The sequence below is a fragment of the Crocodylus porosus genome, unplaced genomic scaffold, assembly GCF_001723895.1.
Source record: "Crocodylus porosus isolate Cpor-Errol unplaced genomic scaffold, CroPor_comp1, whole genome shotgun sequence".
NCBI lineage: Eukaryota > Metazoa > Chordata > Crocodylia > Crocodylidae > Crocodylus > Crocodylus porosus.
This window is the reverse complement of record NW_017728933.1, coordinates 5,933,554-5,951,576: the sequence shown is the minus strand read 5'-3', so window position 1 is coordinate 5,951,576 and position 18,023 is coordinate 5,933,554. Positions and strand designations below refer to the sequence as shown.

The 18,023-nt window shown below is 54.3% G+C and overlaps 1 protein-coding gene across 1 annotated transcript in view; it reads right to left on the bottom strand.

Annotated features, from left to right (window-relative positions):
• Positions 1 to 16,855, bottom strand: part of GFRA2 (GDNF family receptor alpha 2) — a 28,850-nt gene extending 11,995 nt beyond the window's left edge. The window contains exons 1-2 of the mRNA XM_019546134.1: positions 16,624 to 16,855; positions 7,116 to 7,430 (exon numbers count right to left, since the gene is read on the bottom strand). Of these exons, the coding sequence (XP_019401679.1) occupies positions 7,116 to 7,430; positions 16,624 to 16,663 (355 nt within the window). The 5' untranslated portion in view covers positions 16,664 to 16,855. The remainder of the gene's footprint in view (positions 1 to 7,115; positions 7,431 to 16,623) is intronic.
• Positions 16,856 to 18,023: the final 1,168 nt, after the last annotated feature.

The following is an 18,023-nucleotide window of genomic DNA, read 5'->3' as shown; positions in this document are numbered from 1 at the left end:
TGTAACCTGTCTAGGACTGATTGTAGCCTGTTGTTTCCTTCCAGTGTGCGCACATGCCCCCACAGTGAATTGGTGATCTGATCGTAAAAGGCCACCAGGTTGGTCTGACAGGACCTGCCACTGATGAACCCGTGCTGGTTGCCCCTCAGCATGCAGTCCCCTGCTGGCCCCTCCTGCATGTGTGCCAGCATAATTTTCTCGAACAGCTTGCCTAGGATTGAGGTAAGACTAACTGGCCTACAGTTTCCCGGGTCCTCCTTCCTGCCTTTTTTGAACATAGAAACCTTTATTAATTGTTCTCTACCCAAGCTTGGTGTAGTGCAGATGTTTGCAAGCCCAACTTCCAGCCCGCAGACCTGTCACTGACCACAACCTGAAAGCTGGCCTGACAAAGTCTCAAGAGCTTGAAGCCTGATGAAGGGGACTGCAAAAGCAAATGCAAGAAAGCTCCCAGTATGAGAGGCATCCCTTTAAGTCTTGAAAGAAAATGCTCATGGACTTCACATAGGTCAAAATTTGGCTAGAAAGGACTGGTGAGCTCACAAGTCTCCTTTAAAAAACAAACAAAAAAAAAAGTCATGTCCCAACCAAATCAATGCATCGGTCCAGAACCATACATGGCCCTACTACCAGCACACATCCTCCACTCTCACCAGGGGCTTCAGACACGTCCAAATCCTTTGGCAGGCATCCTACATGCCGGCCCAAGCCCAGAGACTTGGGATTCGGGTGCCCCCGAGTTTTGTTTGCCCTCAGCCATAAGGCCCCAGCAGCAAACGAGGGAGGAGTCTCCCATTTCCAAGTAGGCATGAAGCCAAGATCTTCCCACCGGAAGTAAAAGTTAACTATACATTACCTCCATGGGTACTACTCCATGCCAGGACAGCGGTTTTCCCTGGGTGCGACTAGGAAAACTGCCTGGGTGGTCATGGCGTTTCCCCTGCCAGGTAAGCTCACAAGACTGGAGACCAAAAATCCCTAGACCTAGAGCAACTCTAAGAAATAACAAGGTTTGTTCCTTGAAACTGTCTCCATACTCCTCACACACTGACCTGCATGGTCTCTGTCTGAGGAGAGATCAGCGAAAGCATCATTAACGGCAGCACTTTCCGCTGGAAATAGGGGCTCGATAGAGGAAGTGGTCTCCTCAGCAAGGAGGAAAAAAAAATAAAAATCAATGTAAGGCCGCTTAAAGACCCCAGTGAAGACTGACCAATAGCCTCATGCATCGATTTCCATTTCTTTCAATGCATGTCCGCCTCACCTCCACAGCGGGCAGGAGGAGCAGGGCACCTCTGCAGATAGCTCTTGCATAAAAGGCAACGCTGGCAGAAGTGGAAGTGTCTTATGGTGGTGATGGATGAGCTGGGGCTGCACGGGAGGTGTTAGGAGCAGCTGAACTGCCACACCACACATGGCCCCGTAAGCCAAAGAGGATGGTTGGTTTAACCACAAAGACCACACCGAGTCCCTGGAGGCAGAGGCTGACCCAGGTATGGCACGGCTCCAAGCTGGCCCTTTGCCCAGAGGGGGTTCTCCAGGACAGGAATATGCTATTAAACACATTAGCCATACCCCCCACCCCCACAACACAACAGCTGTGGCCAGGTCCTGCTCCATGCTACCCCCTACACCAGCATAGACCTGCTGGTGCACCAGGCTTTGGTGGCACAGCTACTAGTATAACTGGGAATAACCCGGTCCTGCTGGGCCCAATCTGGGAAATGCCGGGGGAATGCACTAGGACTCAGGGGGTGTGATGCCCATCCCTCACTTGGCCAGAGAGTCCCAGAGTAACACATGCTCACCTGACCCTCCACATCCAGCTCCCTGTCTCTAAGATTTCAGTAATTTCTCCTCTGTCTAACTCCTGAGGTAGGGACTTTCACAATGTGTGCGCACAGCACCTGGCACAGCTGGGCCCTGATCCCAGTGACAGCCTCAGCTTGCTGCTGTAATACAGATCAAAACCAAACTTTGCTGTGGTCAGTGGCTTACACCCAGAGCCTCCCCCACAGGGAATAATACCACCTGGTCCTTTGAAGTCAGTGTTGAATGCAGCCATCACTCAGGCCAGCATGAAGCAGGCTTCCTACGCAGCCACAGGCAATGCCCCTGCTTAGCGGATAAACAGGCCTCACGCTGGGGGGGCTCTGAACAAGCAGCAAGTTCACTAGAGGGGGAAGATGCTCAGGCAGAAAGAGGGTTAAGAGGCGTTAGAGAAGTTTCTAGCTTACTAATTCTAGCCTGTGCTCGCTCAGGATATTATTAGCTTGACAAAGGTAGTGTTTATTCCATAATTAAGAAATCACATGATACTTTGCCCTGGAAAACAGACTTATTAACAGGCAGGAAGTAATCAGGAATAGCCGAGGCCCAATCCACCCGCTCCTCTGTAGACATCTCTGAATGCATTTCATTACTGGAAATTGTTCCAGGGCATTGCAAGGCACGACAAGCTGCCAGGGACCAGGAACCAAGAGCACCCTCCCGCCCTGCCGAAGCCAGAGCATGCAAGGGGCACATCGTGAGCAAAGCCTCATCTGGTTCCAACATCATTGTTAGTGTTGGCTGCCTGTTTGGGGGTCTCTGAAAAAACACGTTGGTGGGGTCTCAATCCACTTCCCCACAGCCACGAGCCTTCATTTGACTGGATAGAGAAGCCACCAGTGTTGGTCTTAATCTGGCTTGTGGCTAAACAGCAGCCCCCTGCATTGTGCTGTACACTAGGGTTAAGGTTAACAGATTTGAGGTCAATGATAGTACAAACAAACGCGAGGCCACGCAGTTCCCTTAGCACTGGTCCACGGTGACTCGGGCACCAGTCACAGCTTCTCGGATCTCCTATCTAACGTCCACTGTCCAGGAAGCAGCCTGTCCAAAGCTATCCAGGCGTAAAAAAGGGATTGAGCACAAAAATACTGACCCCAGGTGCTGGCCGCTTCCGCAGCAACTCCTCAGCTAACCCACCTCCTGACAAGGCATCGCTCCCATAATCAGGTACCCAGTAGCCAACACATAGCCCCAAATGCCTTTTGAGATGGGGCAGCGGCACCGTATTACGTGCCTATTTTTCCCTCCCTAGGCAGACCAAAGATCCTAGACAGCTTCTATTTGCAAAACTTGCTTGAGGCTTGCATATACAACTATAGTACAAAAAGCTCTTCATAATGATAATCCAGCCACTCCCCCCCCCCTTATGAAACAGGGTAGTTATATAAACCTGGAAGGGAGTCAAAAAAAAAAAAAAAAAGATGAAAAGAAATATGCATGGTCAGACTCTAAGCCTCTCACTTGAAGACAACACACTTGCTTTGCTTGGTTTACTAATGCCCCGATGACAAATAGCACCTTTATTAAAGTGTGTTTAGGAAACACTGTAACCTCCCAGCATATTGCTTTTCCAATTCAATAAATAATTAAATACCGGCTGAACCTTGCTGCTTGCTAGGTAAATTATCAAGTATTAAAGGGCATCAAACTTCTCCTAAGCAGGTTATGATACAATTAACCTCCAGGAAAGGCACCTGGGTTGAAGCAGCCTGGCTTAATGAAAGGACAGAGCCCCCCAGCTGCCAGGAGCACTCCGGCCTGGCTCACAAAGGTGGGAGGAGGACAGATAGCCAAAAGCCAACCTATTAACTAGAGGCATTGTGGGCAAATCCAGCAGTGGCCAGAGATGGGGACATGCAGACCTGTCACCTAGCCTGTGTGCTGGGTAAATACCGTACCACTGGATGTCTCTCAATGTCACAGACGGTGAGGGGACACTGGACGGTTGTGGGACAGGAAGCCTGTCCGTATAACGCAGTCTCCGACGCATGGTAGAGTTGTGTAGAGTGGCTTTGGGTGGTCCTACAGCAGGCCCTGCCGTCTCAGTCCAGGACTCAATCTTGCCGTCAGCCCACCAGCAAGATCTGAACCTCTGGGTGGGGTCACAGGAGTGGGAGTCAAGAGTCCTGGGTCCTATCCCTGTAATTTAGCTCTCTTTTTTGTGAGAAAGAGATGCACTGTCACTTCATGGGCCTGTGAGAACACCCCAGCAAAGGCAATGCCACTTCTGCTAGCACGGGAAGGTCAAAGCAAACCACCAGCTCTCCACAACGCTTACCTTGACCTGCTAACACACATTGAAGCTACAAACTGCCTCCTCATCTCTGGCCTTCTACCTCCCATTATGCAGCATAGATAAAAGGGCACGCAAAGAGAACAGGAAACCTAGGGAGGTGAACCTAGCAAAATTCAGGCCATCCCTTCCTCCTGAACACGTAAGTCTTCTTTCATTCATGTCCACCAAGTCTTTTGAAGCCCCTGAATGAAGGCTGCTAATGAGGGGCAAAGCCCAATTAAGCACAGATCCCTGCCTCCAGGCTGGCTTTCCAGTCATCCATCTGACCCACATTTCCATGATGCATCGAGGGCTCATCTCTAGCAGCTAATGTGCCTTAATAGCCTGCCTCACCTTCACCAGCATTTTAATGTGGTTTAAAAAATACACCTTCCCCACAGCAGAGCACAAACAGATAGTCCAAGGAGTCACAGAGGCCAGCATTAGCAGACGCACTCAATACGCACAACGCGAGCTGCCCACAACACATCCAGGTCCACACCCACCCCACTTTGGGCTCCACAGGCACGTCCCCATGCTCACAAAACCATAAGCATCAGGAAGCCTCAGGTTAGGGTGTGCAGCAAAGAAAAGCTAGAGCCTTGGGCTTGCACACCTATAGGGAGAGGAGCTGGAGGAGCAAGGTGGGGAGATCCACCTCACCCTTTGAAGAGAAGACAGTAGATAATCCTGTCATCAATAACTGAACAGCCCGGTGCTAGCAAAATCCAATTTCAATTACTAGCACTGCTCCTGCCTCTGATTTATGCCTTTGCTTGTCTGCAATTACAGCCACCCTGGTGCAGCTTGAAGAAGTATGCTAACGGGAGCAGCCAGCTCCAGGATCCCTCCAGGGCCATCCTACTGCGCTCACACCCCCAGCATGCTGCCCAGAGACAGGCCTGTGTTAAGGAGATGCCAGCCTGGTATCCAAGGTTGGGGCAGCTGACAAATGAGGACTCTTTATCCTACAAACAAAGCAATGACAGCCTGCAGCTCCATGCCCTGCCTGTCCCCTGGGATCCACATCCCCTCGCCCCCAGAGTCATCCAGCAGTCGACAAGCCACTTCTGCCCCTCCACCATCAGGTTCTCAGCCCACTCCTCACTTGACTCCTCTTATTCCTATGGCAGTTGATCCACATAAAGGGATAAATAAGTCTGCCAACCTACCGAGGTCTCTGCACAGCTGAGCTGGTTTATTACCGGCCAGCAGTGCAGGTGCACGCTAATAGCCGAGGCAACCCTTTGCACCTTTGCCCAAAAGATCTCAAAGCACCTTGCAGAGAAGGGTCGTCGTCATGGCCCATACCATGGAAGAACAGAGAGAAGTGGCCTGTTGCAAAGCAAACCAGAGGCAGGATCGGAAGCCACATCTGCTCTTCTAGGATGTCAGCACAGAGTTGTCCATCTCAATTCAGGGCAGCTGTTACAGTCCAGGTGGGGAACAGAGCAGAAGTCATCTTGGGCTTGCTAACCACTAGCCCACGCTGCTTTCCAGAGCACAGGGACCAGGTGCTTCTTTCCATGCCATTCCCCTACCCCTGGAGACCAAGCTGAGCTCTACTGCACACCGACAGACAGAAGTTAACACTGTATTGGAGAGAGATGATCCACAAGCCCAGCCTGAGTGACACCAACACCAGGACTAGATCGACAGCTTGTTTCACACAGGTGTGGGAGACGTGCAGTCGGACTACAGAGAGCCCGGAGGCCAGCCCATCCGACCCCCTAACACAAATGGGAAAATACCTTGCTGCCTGTGAGATGTGCTCCCATCTCCACAACCTGCCTCGATGCCCTGATGTGCCTCCTCATTACAACCCAATCTCCTCCAGCACGCGTTCTCCACAGGGTCACGGCTGCCCCATGTCTGCCTGGGACCCAGCCCCGCTTTGCAGGTCTAAGCAAGAGCCTCATCAGAGAATAGCCCAGCATCATGCTCACTTCACCCCCATTGACCCCTATTCCAACCCAGCCTGGTTTTCACAAGGATGCACCTTCCAGAATAACAATCAGCTATTAACGTGGAGAGGCAGGCAGAGGCTGAGCTAACAGAGATGCTTCCATGCGCAGGAGTGGGCTGCAGGGCTCCAGCCTCTGGGCCAAGCTGGGCGTATTGCAATTGTCCTCTGCTCTGGGATGGATAAGGGTCTTAATTGCACAACCAATGTGGGACATGCATGAGTTTGGAGAAAGGTAAGAGTCTGGGAACAGGGAAGATAGTCTAGAGAGAGACAAGAAGAGGGAGCATTTAGCAGAGAGGAGGAGATTTCAGTTCTTCCTGGAAATGAGAGTCACTGAAGCCTCACGCACATTGCTTAAGGACATCCTACTGACCCTGCTCTGTGCTTATAATGGGCCATCTGGCACAGACAAAGGCAGGAAAAGAGTTTAAAGAATGCCACCAACTCCCCCCAGGTCTGTCCTGCCCTGCTGCTCCAGCCCCAGGCTCCCCACCCTGCATTGCTGTGCATTCAAGATTGGCCTGCAGACTCCCTGGCCTGTCCAGCAATATACCACTTCCCAGCTCCGTAGCAAAGCACCCAGGTCTTTGCCGCCACGCTCCTCAGAGCAGAGGTAAGCAGCCCCCATATGGAGGCTCTTTTGCAGGGCCAGGCTGTGCAGCTCCCAACACACCCCATAACCCATGCCTGCTTCATCTGCTCACGGAAGCAGTGCACGTTGCATAGGGCTCATGGCTGGGCCAAAACACACTGAATCCATCCCTCAGATAGCAAGGCAGAGCTGCCCCTTCAACTAGGAAGCCCAGAAGATTTGAATCATCTCACCTTCCCCTGGGCTAGTAAGTCAGAACAAGGGCTGTAGTGTGTAAGGACCGTGCCCTCCAAAGCACCAAACAGGCCTGGATCTATCCTACCCCACACCCTATCAATGAGGCATACCTTCACCTGCACATGCCACTCCACGGCTTATCCATCAGCTGGTCCAACCCCCTCCCGCACCACAGACCCAAAAGATCAGAGCCGTAGCCCAAGGACACTCACCCTCCGTCAGCCCGAGGTGTATACTCCAGTAGATCTGAAGGCACTGCAGCTCCTTCTTCATGCCCCGCTTGCAGCGGCAGTCATACAGCGGGCTCTCCTGCAACACCTCGAGTGCTGCCTGGCACTCCTTGTTGGCCAGCATGGTGTTCCTGTCCCGGCCAGCCAGGCACTGGCGCAGGGTGCGGTAACGGGAGCTGCAGCTCGACTCAGCAGCACACAACTCATTGGCCCGGACACAGTCCACTGGGGTATGCCAGCCATGAGGGTCGTGGCCAGCCAGGGAGGAAGGGCCAGCCAGGGAATGGAGGATCTCGTCTGGACAAGGGGGAGAAAAGAAAGGCCAAAGAGAGATGAGATGGTAGCCACGCTCCAGGAACAAGAGCCCCATTAAAGAGCTGCCTTGCCATAGCACCAGGCATAGTGGCACAGAAATCCTCCCCCAGAACCACAGCCCCAGCTGCTAGCCCAGCCCTGAGCTCTCCACACACGCAGCTGTGCCAACACCACCCAGCTGTGTCATTAACCCAACCAACCCGCACCCATTTCCAGCCAGCAGCCCTTGCACACAACCTGCCCTTTTGCACCCTCTGCTACTCCTATCTTGCAGTCCAGCTAAGCCCCGGGCATGCGCTTCAGTCTTGCTCTGTGGCTCGGCTGCTGTTTCACATACAGGATTCTCCTGAACATACCTAGGTGAACGTAGTGGGCAGTACAGCCTCCTTCCCCCACCCGTGGCTGTCTCACCTCTCAAAGCATTTTACAACCCTCCCAAATCAGTCCTAACAACCCCAAGCTTTCTGTGTTCCAGGTAGGGAAATTGAGGCAGCAAGCCATGAAGTAACTCAAGAAAACGTGTTGGAAATAGAGCAGAAAGGCCTCACTCCTGGGCATCTGCTCTAGCCATCAGGTCTCAGCTCTTCACACTCAAGCAACTGCCCAGAGACAGCAGTTACATTAAATAAGAAGCAGACAGCATAAGCAAGCTGGCCCAGGCAATACATCTGGGTTCAGGTCTTCAGGCAACTGGCACAAAAGGGTTAATTCTCCAGTTGGCCTCGACTTGGCTCTGCCAGGATGACAAGTCTTGCACTGGGCTTCAGACCAACCTCTGCCAGCCGAGCTGAAGGAACAACTCCATTAGCTGGCAACAAGAGAGAGGTGTTACCCTTTACAGAATCACACCCTGGATAAGGACATGACAGGCAAAGTCTTGGCACGAGACACTGGGGAACATGAGCATGTCCTCAGGATCTCTGATCAGCCAAGGAGAGCTTGTTTTCTGGTCTGCAATGCTTGTCACCAATTAGCTTTGGCAAAGCTCATAAAAGGTAGAGCGGCACAGGTAACTCCAGCCAGAGAAGGCCCCAGCTCACCAGTCTGTGGTTGCAGCCCTCTCTCAGCAAACAGCAGAGCAACTACCCCAACCCACAACAAGAGTCCCAACCCCAGCAGACTCTTCCAACCCACCTCCTACTTATAACGGTTTTACTCAGCCCCTCAGGGGGCAGAAACAAAAGCAGCTGCTTATGGGGTCAAGCACAACATGGCTCAAAACTAGGGGCAGTAATCATGACAAATCACAATCTGGAGGGTAAAACAAGCCCTAATGACCTGGCAGCACCCAACATCAGGCATACTGAGTCCGGCATATGCCATGACAAGGGGATTCTCCTTTTGTTGCTGCCACCTGCAGAAGAAGGAAACCTTGCTAAATCTGGTTGTACTCCACATGCAGACTGCCCTGGCATCACAAGGAAGGCAGCTAACACAGCCTTCTCAGCAAGCAGCATATATGCCCAGAGATATACAGCAAAGCCCATAGGCGACTGATGCCACCTTGGTCGGGGGGGCACATGCCCCCCCTGCGACCAGTCCCGCCAAGCTGGGGGTGGGGGGTGTCCCCTAGAGGCCGATCCCGCAACGGCCGATCACTGCAACCACTTCAAGGTGTGGCCGCTTGCAGGGGGGGCACCAGCACTCCCGCCTGCCCCCTCTGCTCATCACCTAAGTAGCGAGTGCAGTTAGTTGGGGGTACACTGGCGCTTTCAGGGGCTACACGTGCTTCCCCATGCACTCCCTACGCATCGCCACTGGCAAAGCCAAGGACAGCAAGCCTCATGTATCAGAGCCATCCCTGCGGACAAGTCCTGTTGGGTACCGCTGCCTGACATGAGCAGGGGTTCATCTTCACTAAGTAAAGGATGCAAAGCTTTGGTTTCCCAGCCTTGCTATGGGTCCTGGCAGACTTTAGTGGAGACTTCACTGCAGCCTGCTACACTCAGGGTGGCTGAGGACTTTCTTTATTTTACTCTGGATCCCAAAAGCCACCAGAGCTCCTGACCACCACCTGGAGAACCAGCCCCAGCAAAGAGGCTGCCTGATCTCCAGCTCCAAGGCAAAACTGTGAATTTCAGAGCAAGTCCACTGAACTTACTGTTGATTGGCAGCTCTGTAACCAGGGCTGGCATGAGACCTGACTTGCTGCATCATCTCAGCAGAGCAGAGATGGGGAGAGTAACACCAGCCAAAGGAAAAAAAAAAAAAAAAACCTTGGAAAACAGCAGTTTCCAAAAGAAACAAGCAAAGAGGGAGGCAGCCTCAGCTGGGGACTCTGTGCTCATGGAAGATCCAGGCTTGGCTGCTTTCATCCGAAGAGATGAATAACCCGGTCCTGCTTGGGATTGGGCATCAGCATATCTTCCCCTCCCTATAAGCTCCCCATTCGGCCCCTAGAAAGGAGTCGACGTCTGGGACTCGCCATCACCGGTGTTACCAGCAGATTCCACCTTCCCCGGGATCCCAGAGCAAGACAGGCAGGACACGTGGGGCCCGAGCCTCAGGGGTAAATCAAGAGTCATCAGAGATGGCAATAAGACAGCAGTCAACCGCCGAAGGAAACTCAGCATACAGAGCAGAACCAAGAACTTCACCATGTGATTCTTGCCCATGCTCGTCGGTTTAATTCATGAGTAGATCTGGGGTCAAAGGAGAACTCCCCTCTCCTGGTGGCCTTTTCTCACCCTAGGAAACACACATCAAGCATCCTCTATCAGGAGCAGGTCAGCACATCCCACCCTGCCAGGCATCCCTCCAGCTTCCCTACACTGCTCAGTCATGCCCTGTGCTTTCTCAGCCTCCTACCATTCCAGCATGAGATTATTTCATGTCTCTTGCTCCAAGGTGGTTTGGAAACTTGTTCCAAATCCTAATCCTGGAGCTGAGAGCCGTCTCTGCCTAAATGAGAGCCAGATGAACGAAAAAGCGTGTGTACTTGTGTGCTGTTCTTTCCATCTCAATGAAAAACCTGCTGTACGTGATGTCGCCCTCTAGCAGCTGGTCCACAAAGAAGGTAAGAGGCTACTACTGCTGTCAGCTCTTGGAGCTGTACTCAAATGTTAGAGCAAGCCTACCACAGCCAGGTTTGTGTTCAGAACAAAACACAGCCAGGATACTCTGGGGAAGGTGGACACTCGACCCATGCTCCCCTAGCTCTGCAGCTGCCGAACAACCATGCAGCAGCTCTATTACAAAAAAAAAAAAAAAATAAGAAGTACAGGGAATCCCACTGCTGTTCCAGAACAAAAGCAAATGCAACTCGCCTGTTTCAATGAGCAAACTGAAGCTCCCAGCTGTTTTTATGGAGTGATTAAATTTGTGGGAACTTGGAAGGTAAGTAGATATGTAATTATCCAATAAGACAAGATTTCTGATGCAGCTTATTTGCGGCTCCAATAAAAACCAGTTAAGTCTTCATGCGAAACTCAAGCAGACAGCGCGGATAGAAATCAAAGAGTCAGCTACACGACTGAGAACCAGTAGGGCCATTACTTCCAAACACATTCCCCTGCACCTTGTGCACACTGGATTCAAAATGAGCTATTCCCCTGCCACCAGCAGTCAGCGTGGGCTGAAACATTGGGTGCTAGGAGGTCCCATCCCTTGCATGGATGACAGCACCCTCCCACGGTGGATTTCCCTCTGCCACGTGCACATCATCCCTGATTGAGCCCCATCTAGAATTGTTCCTCCAGTCGGTTTGAAAGTGGGTCTCGCACTGAATGCCAGACTGCTAACCACATAGCCAAAGCACGGCGGGCCTGCAGAATGGCTTGGCAGGTCCTTAGGAAAGGCATCTCCACACAAGGTCCCTAGCACGCCGCTGGAAATATCCGCTGCACACATCAGGATAGCAGAGGAGGCTACAAGCAAGAAGTGAAGGGCATCAGCAATGCCCAGAGCGGCAACAAGGAAGGGCCAGGGGGGCAAAGCTCAGTGCTGAGCCATAAGCAGCGGTACTAAAATACAGCAAGCTGCTTGGTGGGGTGGGCTCAACTGTGCTGAGGACCCAGGGCTGAGCAGCAGGATAGCCTAGGCCCTGGACTGAGCTTTGGTGATATGCGGTCTGATTTGCATTGACTTCCTGATGCTGTTCTGGCAACATCAGAAGAGCAGGAAACAAGATGCAGATCAGATGCCCTGGTATGTGTAGCTGTAGCACTGCTTGCAAGCTCCATGCCAACGTGATCTACTGGAGGCATTGCAGACAACGGAAAAGAAAGGAGGCTGTGCTGCTGCAGCTATCCTTTGCTTTCCAGGCCTTGCCAGGAAAACCTAGAGCAGTCTTGAGGCTGCTCCTTTACCAGAAGCTGTACAGGACCCTGCCTCACTTGGAAAACTGAAAGTACAACTGAAAGCAAATGCTTTGCTTTCCCCAAGCATAAAGACAGGAGGATTTGAGAAACAGGGAATGGGAGCATGGTGTCTAGAAGCTGAAAATCTGAGAAGGCACAGATCACTCTACAGCTACACAGATCCCTGAAGTCAATGGGACAGCAGGAAGTCAAATGCCTAAATTCAGCACTGCAAATCAGTATCTCATGGCCAGACAAACAGCATCACACTCCCTCCGAGCCGAATGGAAGCTGCTTCCCAGGGGCCTTGTCCAGGAAGATGGCACTAAAGTCCAGCTAAAGAGGGCAAAGAAATCCAAAGGGAATGAAATACAAACCCTAGCCAAGGGCTACCAGCTCCTATGATCTTATCACACTGGCTCATCAGAAAGCCCCTACCAGAAGTCTCAGTTTTATCAGGGGGAGGAGGAAGACTGAGCATAATTCTAACCTCAATGACTTTGGAGAAAAGCTTCAAAATTTGACCTGTAAAGGCTTGCAAAGAAGAAGGACTGCAGAACTAACGGGACATTGCATCTTCCCCTACTGCTGAGCGTGGCCATACCCACCTTCCCTTCCCTCTCCAAAGGCTCTCTTCCCTTGTCTGCACGTCAGACCAGAACCACAGACAGTCTGTTTGCCTCACTTCTAACTAGGGACCTCATTTCATTTATACTGTTATATTCTTATAAATGGCTTTGAAACAGCTTCCCGCTGTATATCGAAGCCCACCCCATCCCATCACCTGGCACTGGATATTGTATAGGAGGAAGCTGAAGTCAGCTGTAACAAAAGAGAGAATAAACACGTCCAGACAGCACGTTGAGCTGCCTTCCAGCCCGGGCACTTACTAGGGACAGAGAGAGAGAGACTGCTGTTATGTGATGGATTGTGCGGCAGGTTCCTATGTCCCCTCTCCCATTGCTCCCAGAGCCCAAAGGCCGACTAGCTCCCAGCCTTCAAAGGCAAACGGCTGCTCTTGCATGCCACGGAAATGCTTGCCGCCTCCCTCGCACAGATATGAAAAACCCTGGGTACAAACAGACATGTCAGGCCGGCCGCAGCCTCCACGCGCAAATCCCGCTGCATCCCCAACCGCGGGGCAACGCAGCCCGCGTACAGAAGTGAGACAGTGACACCTAGAGGCCTGCCCGGGCTGCATCCGGAGGCCCGACTGTCCTCCAGATGCAACAAGCAGCAAGCCTCAAGGAGCAAGGGGTCACTTTGGCATTTATTTTTAGCCTTTTGGGCAGCGTTCTCCGCCACAACCTATTCCCTCCCGAACCCCTGTGGCACGCCAGGCGTTTAGACGGCTCTGTTCTCCTGACGACCTGCACATCCTAGTGGAGAGACTCTTTAATTCGACAGCTAGTCATTCCTGCCACCACCTCCTCCGTGCTGTGCTGGGAAGGATGGTGTCCTGGGTCAGGCATCAATGCCTTTCAGATGTGGACCCGGGGAAAGCAAGTTAATGAGCTATCACGCCATCTCTTTCAGCCTTGCAAAACATGAACAGGCACCATGATCCGTGGGGGTTTGAGGCAAGAACAGGGCAACGCCCCCGGGGTCAGAGAGGACTGGTAAAATCCAGGAGCAATGCAGCAGGGAGCTGCAGGTCAGCTGAAGTGTGTTTGCAGAAAAACGGTCCCTCGCTTGCCCTCCCATTGAAGAGGCATAGGCAGTCCTTCCTTCTCCAGACTTCAGCCACTGCGTCACCTCCTAGGCCACAGATGAAATCTGGGCAGACACAACGGTGCACTCTTAATCCTCGTTGTCTGTCCAGGACACCCAGCCACAAATCACAACATGGTTGAGTTCCGGGAGGAAAATTTCCCCTTGACAAACTGGAAAGTCTTCTCAGATTCCCGGTGCCCTGGGTCCCACGGCCTGGAGGAGGGAAGCCGGAGCACTTCTCAGATGTCCCACGATCACCCCTCCACGTGGGCGTCTCTTCATCCCACAACCAAAGCCACTTACAAGCCAGGCACTCACATATAGACAGCTAAATCGTTTGCCCTCAGAGCTACAGACTGTAGGCAGAGCTGGCAGGGAGGAATGGGAGCCAGTGTCTGCACGCTCCCGTCCTTCCAAGGACTAAACGCAGGCTCCTCACCCCAGGAAGGAGGAAGGTTTGGTGTGCAGAGCAGAGACAAACTGTCTTTACATCTTCATGAAAAGGCTACAATGGACAAGGGTGTCACACCTCAGGCACCAGACCCCAATGCAAACAATGCAGGCACTTCCCTCCAAGGGCTTTGATGCAACTGAACATCATGGACCCTTCCATTGCTTCCCCACACCATGCACTCTTTGTCCCTCTCCCACTTCTCTGCACATGCTCCTACCCATCCCAAGTGCAAATCCCTTGGGTTTACACCAGGGGTGATACTGGCATTAGACTCTGTGTGCAGTTAGACCTCACTGATATCCAGGCCTTGCCCCCGTCACCCCCGAGTGGGAAGGGGGAACCCACAACCCAGGCCTTCCCAACATGGCTCCACAGCACGGTCCGTCACGTTTCCTCAGGCCTTCCAGCCTCACTCGGTTCCCTCCAGCTCCTCCGCTCCAATCAGGACACCAAGAGCTTGCACCAATGGAGGGAATCCCTGGCAGGCCCAGCACAGAAAGGCTTTGTACGTGGGTGCGCTGCTGCGACGATCCCAGCACGGACACTGGCACCTACTCATGGCAGCAAGAGGGAGCATGGCAGCAATCTGCTAACAGTGACGAGAGGAGCAGTCCCCGACATGCCCGGCGGTCCTAGCTCTGGAAGCAGGGTGACACACGCTAGCATTTGGCCTAGAACCGGTGCAGCTGGAGGCACCACCTAACGTAGCTCCTTGGCGGTCTGTTGGACCCCGTGAGTCACCACCCAAGAGCCCAGTCCTGCAAATTATCAAATGCCCCAAGCTGCTGCTGAGTGAGGTGCTCAGCACCTGACAGGATCAGGACCTGCACGGGCAAGACCCCAGCTCCCGCTTCTCAGCTCTCCTGCAGGTGGGGGCCTAAGCCCAGAGCACCCAGCAGTTTGAGAAGCTAGAGACAGGAGGAAGCAGCCCGGAGGGAAGGGTAGTAGCAAGCAGGTGCCGCTCTGCATGCCAGGAAAAGAAGGGGACCTCCCCAGGCTTTTAGCAGAGGGCTGGAAGCGGTTTCCCTGTGCATCCCCTTGCCCCCCCCCCGCCATAGTCTCTCTCATTAGAATATGCCCTTGGCCATCCCAGGGGTGCATCCTCATGCCCCTCCAGATCACTCAGATCCAAGACAGCGTCACACCTCCTTCCCTGCACTCTTCCCCCAGCCCCAGCACAGGCACTGCCAGCTCAGCCCATCGCACCAGCGAAGGAGAAGGATCCTTCCCCTGTATCTACACATGCCGAGCGCTGACCCACCAAGCCCCTTTTCCAACCCCAGCCCATCCCTAGTGCTGTGCGATGGTGCCTTTCTCCCCGCAGATAAAGGCAACTGCAAGGCTGTTCGGAGCTCCCAGGAGGTGGGGATGGGGGGGAGCCTGGATCAGGGGCTGGTGTTAATCTCCCCCCTACCCCAGAAGCAGCAGCCTCACACATGCACCCAAAACCCCTAGCAATAAAACATCTGCAGAGAAAGTCAGTCACATCCTCAGCAGCCTCTGGACGTCAGAGCACAGCGAGGATTTGCAACAGAGGCACCAGGCTCGGACAAGCAGCTGCACACAATCCAGCGGGCTAAAGGCTTCGTCCGAATCTCCCCGCAGCCTCCTTGATTATTAAGTCACGGTGCCTTTTTTAATCAGGCCCGTGCATCTAATCTTATTGGTTGCGCCAGAGACCTTTGGATGGGGGCCGTTTAATAGCTAGTCATTTGTTACCACCACTTCACTCAATTCAATGCTCGTGCAGCTTCAGAGCCTCGCAAGTGCAGCGGTAATAGCTGTGCCCCCAAAAACAATGGCTCAGTTTCTCCTTAGGGTCAGCTTCTCAAGGCCTGGCCTGGCCAGGCTTTCTGGGACTCAGCCCACCACAAGGCAGTGAACCCACAGGTCTGATTCGCACCTGCCGCACTTGCAATGTGCCCAGTGAGCCCTAAAATCCCGGGCAGCACGCGTGAGGCTTGCCTATGCTGAATCTGCTACGACTCGGATGAAATCCTGGCCGGTTCCCCTCCCCCACAGAAACCAGCGGTCATTAAAATAACGATCCAAGGGAACCAGCTTCCCCATCGTGGGTGACAGACAGCCGCTGGGGTCACCGGTATCGCAGGCTGCTGTACCCCCCATGCAAAGATGCAAGACACAAGAGGGAACAGGAGTGCTGCCCTGTCCCCTAACTCTCCGTGCAAAGCTTTCCAACAAGCACGACATGCATGAAGACCGGGGGGCAAGCTACAAAGCGCCTCAGTCGTTCGGCAGCTGGGCTATTCCCCCTCCGGGTCCCCTCACCCATCCCCACCGAGTGCTTCAATGCCGCCCAACCCGCCGGCTACTCTCTGCCATCATCCCTCTGCCCCCGCGTCTGTACAGCCGCGACCCCCAGGTGCTGTCCAGCAAGGAGGTTTCAGGGTCAGGTGTGCCCGAGAGGCACTTTGCTGGATAAGCACTGATTGTAAAGCCCTACACACACACACACACACACACACACACCCCTGAAGTCCCCCTAAGCCAAAGGAGGAAATATGCCCCAGCCGCCACGTCGCTCCCGCTGCCCAGCCACAAACCCGCCCTGCAGAGCCCCGCTCGGGGGCACACGGAGCCGGGCAGGGCCCCAGGAGCCCAGCCCGTGTGCACGCCGCCGTCCCCGCGCACCCTGAGGTCTTCGCGGGCCGCCGCTCGCCCAACTTCCCGGCGGGGCGCCGGCACTCACCGAGGCAGAGGAGGACGCGGAGCGCGTTGGCCAGGATCATGGCAGGACATCCAGCGGGGCCCCCAGGCGCGCGGAAAGCAGCGGGAGCCCCCCGGATCCCGGCGGGGGGAGCCCCGCAGCGCCCGGCCCCGCGCTTCAGCTCGTGCCGCCGGGCACGGCCATGCCCGCATCCCCCGGCGGGCGCTCGCTCGCCGCAGCTCTCGCCTCGCAGCCCGCACTGCCCCGCGCCCCGCCCGCCGCCGCGTCTCGCCCACCCTCGCGGCCTCCGCAGCCAGCCGGGGCGGGGCGCGCACACTCGCACCCTCACACACACACACACACACACAAGCACACCCTCTGACGCACGCAACCACACCCTCCGACCCGCCCGGGCACACCCTCCGACGCTCGTGCATGTTCACCCTCGCACGCACTCACATACCCTCACACGTGTGCGCACGCAGACGCCCCGTGCAGCTCCCAAGCCCCCGGTGCTGCCCGCGTGGCCCCGCAGGAGAGCAGCCGGCCGTGCCCCTCCGGGCCCCCGGGTCTCCGGCAGCTGGGGGCGGGGGTGCCCTCCACAAGCAGACACCTGCCTGGAAGAAGAGCCTGGCTCACCGTGGCGCAGCCAGCACAGGCCAGGGAGGCAAAGGCCGGACCTGCTACCAGTGATGTCTCCGAGGAGCCGGGACGAAGGGAGCAGCGCTGCTGGGCAGGGGCTAGGCTGGAAGTCCGGGCACTGTTGTGCTCAGAGCGACCAGGACGCCAGGCAGGCACTGGGCTGCGCAGAGCCCGCGCCCCTTTTACGCCCTGTGCCCTGCTGTGCTGCACCGTGGTGTACACGGGCCCAGAGCACGCAGAGAGGCACCCTGACCTTGTCACCGTGCAACCTCAACAGTCCCACAAGGGCCAGGGCTCGGAGCACATCTGCTTCCGTGGCAAACAAGCATCCTTAGATGCTTTAACCGCTCATTCGCGGTACAGAAAACAGGGGGGGGGAATCATAAGCGAAAATGTCAAAAGTTAAGCGAACCTTTCAGTTCAGCATCCCCTTTTGTTTCCCGTCACTTTAGATAAAAAGTGGAAACCAAAAAAGCCCCCTTTCATAGGAAGCGGAAACAAAAAATCCGGTTGGACAATCTTTGAGATGGCATCAAAAGCCGTATTCACAGCGCTGGGAAGAGAGAGGCAGCGGAGAGGGGCTGGAGCTGTTGTCATTGCTCATGTTGTGGGAGTCTGATCCTGCTGCCTCGAAGACAAAGCGAGGCAAACCTACGCATGCCAAAGGGGAGAGGAGAGAGCAGTTGAGAGAGAAATTACAGCTTCTGCTCCTGGCCACTAGAGAAAGGCAGGCACAGCACACAATCTTATCAGCTGCTCCAAGGCCTGCCCAAATTGTCCCGGCACCGGGCTCCTGAAGA